Raw genomic sequence first — 16,242 nt, forward strand, 5'->3', positions numbered from 1 at the left:
TATATGTCGCCTATACTGTATAAAAGTACATATAGTTGATATATGTCGCCTATACTGTATAAAAGTACATATAGTTGATATGTCGCCTATACTGTATAAAAGTACATATAGTTGATATATGTCGCCTATACTGTATAAAAGTACATATAGTTGATATATGCCGCCTATACTGTATAAAAGTACATATAGTTGATATATGTCGCCTATACTGTATAAAAGTACATATAGTTGATATATGTCGCCTATACTGTATAAAAGTACAGAATAAACACTGAAGCTCCAGTTTTACACGAGGACCACTTTATTTCCTTTTCAAAAACTCCGCAACGTGTCACCACTTCCGCTCTTAGCGCCTTCAAAATAAGAGCTCAAGGCATATACTGTATAACGGCTTATAACAGGAAGTTAACATCACAAAGAGGCAAGTCCATAAAAATAGGTTGTAACGCCCGAATAAGTTTTTCAACTTGTTTAAGTCGAGGTCCACGTTAATCATTTCATGGTGTAACTACACTTGTTGTCTTTCCTCACAACGCCGGGGTGAGCTGAACTAATTATTCAAACTATATAGTCAATTTGTCATCGTCACTCTTACATTTGGGGTATTTTGTCCACGTCTTGTACTTTGAATACATCACAGGGGAAAAGTTTGATTATTCCCATACTGGAGAAGGCGTAAAACGCACCACCATTTATGACGTCAGGGCTTCCGGTACACTTCAGGGCTTTGTGACGTCAGCATCGTGGGGCTTTGAACCTGCAGATAGACACAACACACTTCCTATCATTCTTCTGCTACCGTGAGGACCAAATGGACTCCGAGCTTCCACACTTGCTGCCTGCAGCTGCCACTGAGATGGAGCCTCAGCATGAGATGGAGCCTCAGCATGAGATGGAGCTCCAGCACATGCTCACTGACCTGCAGAAGAAGTGTGACACTTATAAGTCCAACTATAATGTTCTGAAGCACGAACATTCCAGGTACACCTCCATCTGCTCTTCATCTGACACTGAGAGGGAGCTTGATGTGTTGCTCTCAGCTTGCAGGAGGAGGTGAAGCATCTCCAGGAGGAGGTGAAGCATCTCCATGGCCAACAGGAGAAGCTGCAGTCGCAGTTGTGTGAGTGCTCAGAGGAGCTGCAGGACAAGATGAGGGAGATGGAGAAGCTGCGACTGCAGGTAAAGAAGATCAACATAGCGAGGACAGTATTTTGCTCACCTTTACATCTTTCAACAAAAGCTAAGCTCCACAAAGAGCCATGAAAGCCATCACATTGATTGATTGATTGAGACTTTTATTAGTAGATTGCACAGTGAAGTACATATTCCATACAATTGACCACTAAATGGTAACACCCCAATACGTTTTTCAACTTGTTTAAGTCGGGGTCCACGTTAATCAACTCATGGTAACATTGTAGACTTTGCATAGACTTGCAAGTGGTACACTACACAAACACACTATTGACCATACCACCACACACAAGTGGTACACTACACAAACACACTATTGACCATACCACCACACACAAGTGGTACACTACACAAACACACACTATTGACCATACCACCCCACACAAGTGGTACACTACACAAACACACACTATTGACCATACCACCACACACAAGTGGTACACTACACAAACACACTATTGACCATACCACCACACACAAGTGGTACACTACACAAACACACACTATTGACCATACCACCACACACAAGTGGTACACTACACAAACACACTATTGACCATACCACCACACACAAGTGGTACACTACACAAACACACACTATTGACCATACCACCACACACAAGTGGTACACTACACAAACACACACTATTGACCATACCACCACACACAAGTGGTACACTACACAAACACACTATTGACCATACCACCACACACAAGTGGTACACTACACAAACACACACTATTGACCATACCACCACACACAAGTGGTACACTACACAAACACACTATTGACCATACCACCACACACAAGTGGTACACTACACAAACACACACTATTGACCATACCACCACACACAAGTGGTACACTACACAAACACACACTATTGACCATACCACCACACACAAGTGGTACACTACACAAACACACACTATTGACCATACCACCACACACAAGTGGTACACTAGACAAACAGACACTATTGACCATACCACAATTTAAGTCTCAATTTAAGTGGACCCCGACTGAAACAAGTTGAAAAACTTATTGGGGTGTTACCATTTAGTGGTCAATTGTACGGAATATGTACTTCACTGTGCAATCTACTAATAAAAGTCTCAATCAATCAAAAACAAGTGGTACACTAAACAAACACAGCACTATTGTTGATGTCACACTTGTCCCACACATCCGGTGATGATGTCACACTTGTCCCACACATCCGGTGATGATGTCACACTTGTCCCACACATCCGGTGATGATGTCACACTTGTCCCACACATCCGGTGATGATGTCACACTTGTCCCACACATCCGGTGATGATGTCACACACATCAGGTGATGATGTCACACTTGTCCCACACATCAGGTGATGATGTCACACTTGTCCCACACATCAGGTGATGATGTCACACTTGTCCCACACATCCGGTGATGATGTCACACTTGTCCCACACATCAGGTGATGATGTCACACACATCAGGTGATGATGTCACACTTGTCCCACACATCAGGTGATGATGTCACACACATCAGGTGATGATGTCACACTTGTCCCACACATCAGGTGATGATGTCACACACATCAGGTGATGATGTCACACTTGTCCCACACATCAGGTGATGACTCCTCAACATGTGGAGTTGCTGAAAGTTCAGATGCAGCAGGAAATGGACCAGCCGGTCAGGGAACATTTCCACAAACTGGAAGAGGTCAGTTTTGGATGATCTCCAACGCCACCACAACACTTTTAGGGCCTAGCTAAATGCATACAGGGGAACCTCCATTTACAAACTTAATTGGTTCTTGTGCAGTTTGTACATTGAAAAGTTCTTATAGTGAAGCACATTTCTCCATAAGAAACAAAGTCAATATGCAAATATTTCAGTGAAGTCAAGTTGGATACAGGATCATCTATATCTTTATTAACAAGCCAAAACAACAACAACAAGATGAACTGTTCTCTGTATGTGCTGCTCTGCCAACACACCAAAGTCCCTTTGGTGCCCTCACAAACAATCAGAAGTCACAAAAATGAAGGTGGTAAAGGGAGGTTCCGCTGTACTCTATTTCCTGACATTAAGTAAATGGCCTTTTTCTTGTCCCGCCACTTCAACCTTGACAGATGTTTAGTTGTGTTTGCAGGAGGCCGAGAAGTACAGGTCAGACTTCAACAGGCTGCGTTACGCCTCCACTGTGCTCAACACCCAGTTTGAACACCAGGAGGACCAACATGCTGGCGTACTCGAACGCCAGCGGCTGCGCTACGAGGTGGAGGTGAGTACTTATCAGCCATACCAGGGACGTCCAAACTATTTACCTTGGGTCAATCTACTATTTTCAAAAAACTAATATCAAGAGCATGGGAAGTATTGTCATCAATCAGGAATATCAAGTAGCTTTTTTCCCATCATGCATTGCAGGGGTGTCATATTAAAATGTGTCTATAACATCCACAAAGTTGAGTGAGCAGGTTGTCTTATGTGTGTTGACTTTCTGTGTTGGTTGTTTTGCGCCATGAGTGGGAAAATGTGGTTTGGATTGGGTCATATATAAAATGTTGTGCTGTTTACACTTCAATTTTAAATTCATTGTCATGAACCTGAATACTACAAGCTTTGGACACCCCCGACTTATGGTCTTTATTGACTTAATGGACTTCTGGGTCTTTATTGACTTAAAGGCCTGCTGAAAGCCACTACTAGCGACCACGCAGTCTGATAGTTTATATATCAATGATGAAATCTTAACATTGCAACACATGCCAATACGGCCGGGTTAACTTATAAAGTGACATTTTAAATTTTCCGCTAAACTTCCGGTTGAAAAGGTCTATGTATGATGACGTATGCGCATGACGTCAATGGTTGAAGCGGAAGTATTGGGACACATTGTATCCAATACAAAAAGCTCTGTTTTCATCGCATAATTCCACAGTATTCTGGACATCTGTGTTGGTGAATCTTTAGCAATTTGTTTAATGAACAATGGAGGCTGCAAAGAAGAAAGCTGTAGGTGGGATCGGTGTATTAGCGGCTGGCTGTAGCAACACAACCAGGAGGACTTTGACTTGGATAGCAGACGCGCTATCTGATGCTAGCCGCAGACCGCATCGATGATCGGGTGAAGTCCTTCGTCGCTCCGTCGATCGCTGGAACGCAGGTGAGCACGGGTGTTGATGAGCAGATGAGGGCTGGCTGGCGTAGGTGGATAGCTAATGTTTTTAGCATAGCTCTGTGAGGTCCCGTTGCTAAGATAGCTTCAATGGTGTCGTTAGCAACAGCATTGTTAAGCTTCGCCAGGCTGGAAAGTATTAACCGTGTAGTTACATGTCCATGGTTTAATAGTATTGTTGATCTTCTGTCCATCCTTCCAGTCAGGGGTTTATTTCTTTTGTTTCTATCTGCATTTAAGCACGATGCTATCACGTTAGCTCCGTAGCTAAAGAGCTTCGTCGATGTATTGTCGTGGAGATAAAAGTCACTGTGAATGTCCATTTCGCGTTCTCGACTGTCATTTTCAAGAGGATATAGTATCCCAGGTGGTTTAAAATACAAATCCGTGATCCACAATAGAAAAAGGAGAGAGTGTGGAATCCAATGAGCCAGCTTGTACCTAAGTTACGGCCAGAGCGAAAAAAGACACGTCCTGCACTGCATTCTAGTCCTTCACTCTCACGTTCCTCATCCATGAATCTTTCATCCTCGCTCAAATTAATGGGGTAATCGTCGCTTTCTCGGTCCGAATCTCTCTTGCTGCTGGTGTAAACAATGGAGAAATGTGAGGAGCCTTTCAACCTGTGACGTCACGCTACTTCCGCTACAGGCAAGGCTTTTTTATCAGCGACCAAAAGTTGCGAACTTTATCGTCGATGTTCTCTACTAAATCCTTTCAGCAAAAATATGGCAATATCGCGAAATGATCAAGTATGACACATAGAATGGATCTGCTATCCCCGTTTGAATTTAAAAAAATTAATTTCAGTAGGCCTTTAATGGACTTCTGGTCTTTATTGACTTAATGGACTTATTAGGTCTTTATTGACTTAGACTTAGACTTCCTTTTTATTGTCATTCAAATTTGAACTTTACAGCACAGATAAGAACGACATTTCGTTACATAAACTCATGGTAGTGCAGGATTAAAAAAGCAATAAGGTGCATATATAAATAAATAAATATATATTTATAATATATATATAAATATATATAAATAAATAAATAGATTACTGTACAGATAAATAATAATAATAATAATAACTGGGATTTATATAGAGCTTTTCTAAGTACCCAAAGTTGCTTTACATGTTAAAAACCCATCATTCATTCACACCTGGTGGTGGTAAGCTACTTTCGTAGCCACAGCTGCCCTGGGGTAGTCTGACGGAAGCGTGGCTGCCAATTTGCGCCTACGGCCGCTCCGACCACCACCTATCATTCATTCATCATTCATTCACCTACGGCCCCTCCGACCACCACCTGTCATTCATTCATCATTCATTCACCTACGGCCCCTCCGACCACCACCTGTCATTCATTCATCATTCATTCACCTACGGCCCCTCCGACCACCACCTGTCATTCATTCATCATTCATTCACCTACGGCCCCTCCGACCACCACCTGTCATTCATTCATCATTCATTCACCTACGGCCCCTCCGACCACCACCTATCATTCATTCATCATTCATTCACCTACGGCCCCTCCGACCACCACCTGTCATTCATTCATCATTCATTCACCTACGGCCCCTCCGACCACCACCTGTCATTCATTCATCATTCATTCACCTACGGCCGCTCCGACCACCACCTATCATTCATTCATCATTCATTCACCTACGGCCCCTCCGACCACCACCTATCATTCATTCACCTACGGCCCCTCCGACCACCACCTATCATTCGTTCAACATTCATTCACCAGTGTGAGCGGCACCGGGGGCAAGGGTGAAGTGTCCTGCCCAAGAACACAATGGCAGCAATTTGGATGTCAAGAGGTGGGGAGCGAACCTGCAACCCTCAGGTTTCTGACACGGGCGCTCTACCCACTACGCCATGCCGCCCCTGATAGATAAATATATTGCACTTTTTTCACATGCGTCCACGTTTATGTATGTTATATTGTCTTTTTTATTCCAGCCAGTTCATCCATTTTGGGGGGAGTTGAGGGGATCATTTAATGATGATGCGTTCAAGAGTCTTACGGCCTGAGGGAAGAAGCTATTACACAACCTGGAGGTTCTGCTTCGGAGGCTGCGGAACCTCTTTCTAGAGTCCAGCAGTGAAAACAGTCCTTGGTGGGGGTGGGAGGAGTCTTTGCAGATTTTCTGAGCCCTGGTCAGGCAGCGGCTTTTTGCCATCTCCTGGATAGGAGGAAGAGGAGTCCTGATGATCTTTTCCATCGTCCTCACCACTCTCTGGAGAGACTTCCAGTCTGAGGCCCTGCAGGCTCCAGTCCAGACAGAGATGCAGGTGGTCTCTATAGTGCCTCTGTAGAATGTGCTGAGAATGGGGGGAGGGAGCTGTGCTCTTTTCATCCCACTGAGCTCTTTTTACAAGAGCTCCGGTGTGTAGGGACCAGGTTATATTGTCAGTTATCTGCACCCCCAGGAACTTGGTGCTGCTTACTATCTCCACCGCTGTGCCGTTGATGAAGAGTGGAGCGTGGCTGGACTGGTGCTTCCTTAAGTCAACGATGATCTCCTTGGTCTTCTCGACATTCAGGACCAGGTTGTTGGTTCTGCACCAGTCAACCAGATGTTTCACCTCCTCCCTGTAGTCCATGTCATTGTTGTCACGGATGAGGTCCACTACTGTTGTGTACTTCACAATGTGGTTAGTAGTGGACCTGGCGCAGCAGTCATGGGTCATCAACATGGACTCAGGACGCAGCCCTGGGGGGAGCCGGTGCTCGGCGAGATGGCACTGGAGGTGTTGTTGCCCACTCTCACAGATTGGGGTCTGTCTGTGAGGAAGTCTAGCAGCCAGTTGCATATGGGGGTACTGAATCCAAGGTTTGCTCACCAAGTGCTGCGGGATGATGGTGTTGAATGCTGAGCTGAAGTCCAGGAACAACATCCGCACGTGTGTGTCCTTTCCTTCCAGATGTTCTAAGCTCAGGTGGAGTGCAGAGGAGATGGCGTCCTCTGTGGAGCGGTTAGGGCGATAAGCAAACTGGTATGTGGGGGGAAGTCTGGAGACAATATATTCCTTTACCAGCCTCTCCAAGCACTTCATTATGATGGGGGTGAGTGCAACGGGGCGGTAATCATGGAGGGAGGGAATTGTGGGGTTTTTTGGCACTGGAATGATTGTGGCCGTCTTAAAACATGATGGTGCCGCAGCCTGGGTCAGCGAGATGTTGAAGATGTCTGTGAGAGCCCCAGCCAGCTGGTCTGCACATCCTTAAGCACCTTGCCCGGAATGTCATCAGGTCCCGGTGCTTTCCGGGGGTTCACTCTCCTCAGGGTTTTCCGGACATCCGCTATATCCAGGTTGAGCGGCTGCTCATCAGGGCGAGGGATGGATTTTCTCGCCGGAGTGGTGTTAAGTGCCTCAAACCTTGCAAAGTAGTTGAGGTCATCTAGGAAGCTGATACTGTTGTCACAGGGACAGGGGGCAGCTTTATAGTCCGTGATGACATGTATGCCCTGCCACATTCGTCTAGTGTTTGTAGGGTTCTCCAAGAAGTCCTGCACTTTCTGACTGTGAGCACGCTTTGCAACCCTAATGGCTTGGTTCAGGTTAGCTCTGGCTGATTTGAATGCCACCATGTCGCCAGACTTAAAAGCCTTGTTCCGAGCCTTCAGCACTGCACGTACCTCACTGTTCATCCAGGGTTTGTCGTTGGCCCGTGTGGGGATGTTCTTGATCACACTGACATCCTCCATGCACTTCTGAATGTATGCGGACACAGACTCTGCATACTCCTCCACATGTGTGATGATTTTCGGTGGCGGCTGCTTTGAACATGTCCCAGTCTGGTTTCCAAGCAGTCTTGTAATGCTGACATGGCTCCCTCTGGCCAGGTCCTCACCTGCTTCACTGCAGCTTGCTTCCTGATCAGCAGGGGCTTGTATGCAGGAATTAGCATCACAGATAGATGGTCTGAGGAGCCGAGGTGGGGGCGTGGTGCAGCTTTATACGCCTGCTTAATATTACTATACACCAAGTCCAATCTGCTTCCACCCCTGGTTGCAAAATTCACATATTGATGGAAATGAGGGAAAACTGTTTTCATGTTAGCTTGATTAAAATCCTCTGCCACGATGAAAAGTCCCTCTGGATGTGTAGTTTGCAGTTCATTGATGGAGCCGTACAAAGCATTCAAAGCTTCTTTGGTGTTAGCACTGGGAGGAATGTACACTGCTGTGAAGATCATAGCACTGAATTCCCGGGGTAAATAAAATGGCCTGCATTTTATAGTTAATAGTTCAACATCAGGAGAGCAGTGACGTGATACTATCTTCCCATTATTGCACCAGTTATTATTAACGTATATGCAAACACCACCGCCTCGGGATTTACCAGTGAGAGATCTGCTCCTATCCGACCGAAACATAGCCCCTCGATGCTAACTGCCTTGTCCGGAACGGATGGTTTCAACCACGTTTCTGTTAGAAATATGGCGCAGCAGTCTCTCATCTCGCGTCTTGCATTTAAATCCAGCTTCAGGTAGTCCAGTTTGTTCTCCAGGGAGCAGACGTTTGAAAGCAGGATGGAAGGAAGCGGCGTTCTGTGGGGATTAGCCTTTAGCTTTGTTGTTAGCCCCGCTCGGCATCCCCGCTTCTGCTTCCGATCACACCGCTTACGTGTCTTCCTTTGACGGTCCCCGCTGGTACTTGACTCCGCTGCGTCAAAGGCCGCTGGATGTAGCCGGCGAAGTATTCCCATGCTAGCGAGGAGGTCCAACGTACACGCATCTTTCAGTCCAAAACGGCCCGATCTATCCACATCCAGAATTGTCTGGCGGTCGTATGTGACCACAGAGTGTCCACGCTGGAAGCCAGCCATGACATTTAAAGAATTGTCCGGTACTTTTGCCAAATTGTTCTATTTCTACCATGAGCGTCTGCAAGCCGCAGCCCGTCTGGGCGCCACCATCTTGACACTTAATGGACTTCTGGGTCTTTATTGACTTAATGGACTTCTGGGTCTTTATTGACTTAATGGACTTCTGGGTCTTTATTGACTTAATGGACTTCTGGGTCTTTATTGACTTAATGGACTTCTAGGTCTTTATTGACTTAATGGACTTCTGGGTCTTTATTGACTTAATGGACTTCTGGGTCTTTATTGACTTAATGGACTTCTGGGTCTTTATTGACTTAATGGACTTCTGGGTCTTTATTGACTTAATGGACTTCTAGGTCTTTATTGACTTAATGGACTTCTGGGTCTTTATTGACTTAATGGACTTCTGGGTCTTTATTGACTTAATGGACTTCTGGGTCTTTATTGACTTAATGGACTTCTGGGTCTTTATTGACTTAATGGACTTCTGGGTCTTTATTGACTTAATGGACTTCTGGGTCTTTATTGACTTAATGGACTTCTAGGTCTTTATTGACTTAATGGACTTCTGGGTCTTTATTGACTTAATGGACTTCTGGGTCTTTATTGACTTAATGGACTTCTAGGTCTTTATTGACTTAATGGACTTCTGGGTCTTTATTGACTTAATGGACTTATGGGTCTTTATTGACTTAATGGACTTCTGGGTCTTTATTGACTTAATGGACTTCTGGGTCTTTATTGACTTAATGGACTTCTGGGTCTTTATTGACTTAATGGACTTCTGGGTCTTTATTGACTTAATGGACTTCTGGGTCTTTATTGACTTAATGGAGGGTGGGTCATGTGGTCCTTCTTAGATCGCTCAGCTGAGGAAGGAGAAGGAGAGCCTGTTGGCCCAGTACCAGCATTCTGACCCTCTGCAGGACAGGAAACAGCTGGAGATGGTCCTCAAGGAGAAAACCCAGCTCACCATGTGGGTCAAGAGTCTGCAGGCGGAGGTGGCTGAGTTGCAGGTCCGGAAGGACAACTCTGACCAGCAGGTGGAGAACATTCAGCTCTCCCAGAACCGGCAGCTGGCAGAATCTCAGGCTCTGGTCAAATCTCTTGAGGTAAGACCTGGCATATCATGACGGCTGCCAAGAACCTCATAGAACCTGCTCGCAGGCGGAGCGCCAGTCTTTGGACCTGCGAGTGGTGCGCATAGAGGGAGAACTGAACCTCAGCCAGGAGCAGCACAGCCAGCTGACTGGACAGTTGCACAAAGCCAAAAGAGAAGTTAGCGCCCTCACATGCCAGGTCAGTTAAAGACACTTCTTACAATCAGTACCCTGGAACCTCCATTTACAAACTTCATTGCTTCTTGGATCAAAAAGTGTGTATAGTGAAGCAAATGTCTCCTTAAGAAACAAAGTCAATATGAATAATTGGTTCCAGCCTAGACAAAAGTCCATATTTTAGTGAAGGTTTGTGCACGCAATATAATAAAGAACTGTACATCCACAAACATAACAAGGCTTTGATTATTGTGTGTGTGTGTGTGTGCGTGTGTGTGTGTGTGTGTGTGTGTGTGTGTGTGTGTGTGTGTGTGTGTGTGTGTGTGTGTGTGTGTGTGTGTGTGTGTGTGTGTGTGTGTGTGTGTGTGTGTGTGTGTGTGTGTGTGTGCTGTTGGAAGAGGCGCTGCTGAACGAAAGGGGGTCTTCTCCACCGCTGTGAAATAAGTCCGCTTTGGCATCTTTTTCCAGAAAAGTCCCATCTCATCACAATTAAAGAGGAACTGCACTTTTTTTGGGGTTGTATTTATCATTCACAATCCTTATGTTGGACTAGAATATGTTTTAGTTTTTTGATGTATTGTAAGTAGTAACATTTGCAAGTGAGAGGTGGCTAACAATGCAGATCATTAAATCCTTCTAAGAAACATTCCAGAAGCAACAACAATACTCTAGTGTCCTCAATATTAACAAGTAATAGCAACATTGTTATTACAAGCGCTAACGCCAAGGAACTACTTTTAGCAGCGCCGTGATCACAGAGAGCTAACTAGCTTATGCTGCTATATTGACATATTGAGCTGCTGCGTCGCCTCTGAGTTGCTGAAAGTTAATTGTAGATGATAAATCATGCCTCTCACCTGGATAGTTTATTATTGTTCTTCGGTCACTGGTCAACAAAATAAACAAACAGTTTTACATAAACAACACTTGTACATTCATAAATGGAAAATGTTGCAGACTGAAAGGGTTTAGGCTGAAGTTGAACACTTAAATAGTAGAAGGTTGTGGACATAAACCCACAAGTTGGTCCACTTTGACATCCAACTTAGACCTGAAGATGGCAAAAGATGCTTGTTTGCTTCATGATTATGATTAATCTTCAGCCAAACCGGAAGATATAAACATCCCATCAGTCTTTCATCCCAGTGAGACATTGTACAGTAAGTGATTGTTTTACTATGTTTGTATATCTTGTTTAGCACTTAGCAATACTGCTACCTTAGTGTTTGACTAAAGATGCATATGTTTAGCACACAGCTTCTAAAACTTGTAGATCATCCTCCTTATATTCAGCCTCAAAAACAGAAGTTTCTGGATCATTATTTGTCCTAGAGTAGTCTTTGTTGTCTCTCATCAAGTCTGCCATGATAAGTAGTCTTGTTGTTGTTGAAGGAAAAGTGAACGTTGTGATGCGTCTGTGAAATTATTGATCAAAATATGTAAATATTACATGTTATTATTAATACATGATATACTTACATGTATATATTACATGTTATGAATGTTACTACATGACATATATACTTACATCATGTATATATTACATGTTATTATGAATGTTACTACATGACATATATACTTACATCATGTATATATTACATGTTATTATGAATGTTACTACATGACATATATACTTACATCATGTATATATTACATGTTATTATGAATGTTACTACATGACATATATACTTACATCATGTATATATTACATGTTATTATGAATGTTACTACATGACATATATACTTACATCATGTATATATTACATGTTATTATGAATGTTACTACATGACATATATACTTACATTATGTATATATTACATGTTATTATGAATGTTACTACATGACATATATACTTACATGTATATATTACATGTTATGAATGTTACTACATGACATATATACTTACATCATGTATATATTACATGTTATTATGAATGTTACTACATGACATATATACTTACATCATGTATATATTACATGTTATTATGAATGTTACTACATGACATATATACTTACATCATGTATATATTACATGTTATTATGAATGTTACTACATGACATATATACTTACATCATGTATATATTACATGTTATTATGAATGTTACTACATGACATATATACTTACATTATGTATATATTACATGTTATTATGAATGTTACTACATGACATATATACTTACATGTATATATTACATGTTATGAATGTTACTACATGACATATATACTTACATCATGTATATATTACATGTTATTATGAATGTTACTACATGACATATATACTTACATCATGTATATATTACATGTTATTATGAATGTTACTACATGACATATATACTTACATCATGTATATATTACATGTTATTATGAATGTTACTACATGACATATATACTTACATCATGTATATATTACATGTTATTATGAATGTTACTACATGACATATATACTTACATTATGTATATATTACATGTTATTATGAATGTTACTACATGACATATATACTTACATCATGTATATATTACATGTTATTATGAATGTTACTACATGACATATATACTTACATCATGTATATATTACATGTTATTATGAATGTTACTACATGACATATATACTTACATCGTGTATATATTACATGTTATTATGAATGTTACTACATGACATATATACCTACATCATGTATATATGACATGTTATTATGAATGTTACTACATGACATATATACTTACATGTATATATTACATGTTATTATGAATGTTACTACATGACATATATACTTACATCATGTATATATTACATGTTATTATGAATGTTACTACATGACATATATACTTACATCATGTATATATTACATGTTATTATGAATGTTACTACATGACATATATACTTACATCATGTATATATTACATGTTATTATGAAGGTTACTACATGACATATATACTTACATCATGTATGTATTACATGTTATTATGAATGTTACTACATGACATATATACTTACATCATGTATATATGACATGTTATTATGAATGTTACTACATGACATATATACTTACATGTATATATTACATGTTATTATGAATGTTACTACATGACATATATACTTACATCATGTATATATTACATGTTACTATGAATGTTACTACATGACATATATACCTACATCATGTATATATGACATGTTATTATGAATGTTACTACATGACATATATACTTACATCATGTATATATTACATGTTATTATGAATGTTACTACATGACATATATACTTACATCATGTATATATTACATGTTATTATGAATGTTACTACATGACATATATACTTATATCATGTATATATTACATGTTATTATGAATGTTACTACATGACATATATACTTACATCATGTATATATGACATGTTATTATGAATGTTACTACATGACATATATACCTACATCATGTATATATGACATGTTATTATGAATGTTACTACATGACATATATACTTACATCATGTATATATTACATGTTATTATGAATGTTACTACATGACATATATACTTACATCATGTATATATTACATGTTATTATGAATGTTACTACATGACATATATACTTACATCATGTATATATTACATGTTATTATGAAGGTTACTACATGACATATATACTTACATCATGTATATATTACATGTTATTATGAATGTTACTACATGACATATATACTTACATCATGTATATATGACATGTTATTATGAATGTTACTACATGACATATATACTTACATGTATATATTACATGTTATTATGAATGTTACTACATGACATATATACTTACATCATGTATATATTACATGTTATTATGAATGTTACTACATGACATATATACTTACATCATGTATATATTACATGTTATTATGAATGTTACTACATGACATATATACTTACATCATGTATATATTACATGTTATTATGAATGTTACTACATGACATATATACTTACATCATGTATATATTACATGTTATTATGAATGTTACTACATGACATATATACTTATATCATGTATATATGACATGTTATTATGAATGTTACTACATGACATATATACTTACATCATGTATATATGACATGTTATTATGAAGGTTACTACATGACATATATACTTACATCATGTATATATTACATGTTATTATGAATGTTACTACATGACATATATACTTACATCATGTATATATTACATGTTATTATGAATGTCATTACATGACATATATACTTACATCATGTATATATTACATGTTATTATGAATGTCATTACATGACATATATACTTACATCATGTATATATTACATGTTATTATGAATGTTACTACATGACATATATACTTATATCATGTATATATTACATGTTATTATGAATGTTACTACATGACATATATACTTACATCATGTATATATTACATGTTATTATGAATGTTACTACATGACATATATACTTACATCATGTATATATTACATGTTATTATGAATGTTACTACATGACATATATACTTACATCATGTATATATTACATGTTATTATGAATGTTACTACATGACATATATACTTACATCATGTATATATGACATGTTATTATGAATGTTACTACATGACATATATACTTACATCATGTATATATGACATGTTATTATGAATGTTACTACATGACATATATACTTACATCATGTATATATTACATGTTATTATGAATGTTACTACATGACATATATACTTACATCATGTATATATTACATGTTATTATGAATGTTACTACATGACATATATACTTACATCATGTATATATGACATGTTATTATGAATGTTACTACATGACATATATACTTACATCATGTATATATTACATGTTATTATGAATGTTACTACATGACATATATACTTACATCATGTATATATTACATGTTATTATGAATGTTACTACATGACATATATACTTACATCATGTATATATTACATGTTATTATGAATGTTACTACATGACATATATACTTACATCATGTATATATTACATGTTATTATGAATGTTACTACATGACATATATACTTACATCATGTATATATGACATGTTATTATGAATGTTACTACATGACATATATACTTACATCATGTATATATGACATGTTATTATGAATGTTACTACATGACATATATACTTACATCATGTATATATGACATGTTATTATGAATGTTACTACATGACATATATACTTACATCATGTATATATTACATGTTATTATGAATGTTACTACATGACATATATACTTACATCATGTATATATTACATGTTATTATGAATGTTACTACATGACATATACTTACATCATGTATATATTACATGTTATTATGAATGTTACTACATGACATATATACTTACATCATGTATATATTACATGTTATTATGAATGTTACTACATGACATATATACTTACATCATGTATATATGACATGTTATTATGAATGTTACTACATGACATATATACTTACATCATGTATATATTACATGTTATTATGAATGTTACTACATGACATATATACTTACATCATGTATATATTACATGTTATTATGGATGTTACTACATGACATATATACTTACATCATGTATATATGACATGTTATTATGAATGTTACTACATGACATATATACTTACATCATGTATATATTACATGTTATTATGAATGTTACTACATGACATATGTACTTACATCATGTATATA

General features: G+C 38.8%; 1 protein-coding gene across 1 annotated transcript; it reads left to right on the plus strand.

Moving 5' to 3' along the window:
• The first annotated feature begins 303 nt into the window (after window positions 1-303).
• Window positions 304-11,327, plus strand: LOC133662544 (centrosomal protein of 83 kDa-like). The gene is made up of 8 exons (XM_062066653.1): window positions 304-540; window positions 641-981; window positions 1,041-1,179; window positions 2,816-2,908; window positions 3,342-3,473; window positions 10,074-10,325; window positions 10,381-10,512; window positions 10,889-11,327. Exons 2-8 carry the CDS (start codon window positions 812-814, stop codon window positions 10,898-10,900), a joined length of 930 nt encoding a protein of 309 aa, XP_061922637.1. The 5' UTR covers window positions 304-540; window positions 641-811; the 3' UTR covers window positions 10,901-11,327.
• The last annotated feature ends 4,915 nt before the right edge of the window (window positions 11,328-16,242 follow it).

Source organism: Entelurus aequoreus, linkage group LG12 (genome assembly GCF_033978785.1).
Source record: "Entelurus aequoreus isolate RoL-2023_Sb linkage group LG12, RoL_Eaeq_v1.1, whole genome shotgun sequence".
NCBI lineage: Eukaryota > Metazoa > Chordata > Actinopteri > Syngnathiformes > Syngnathidae > Entelurus > Entelurus aequoreus.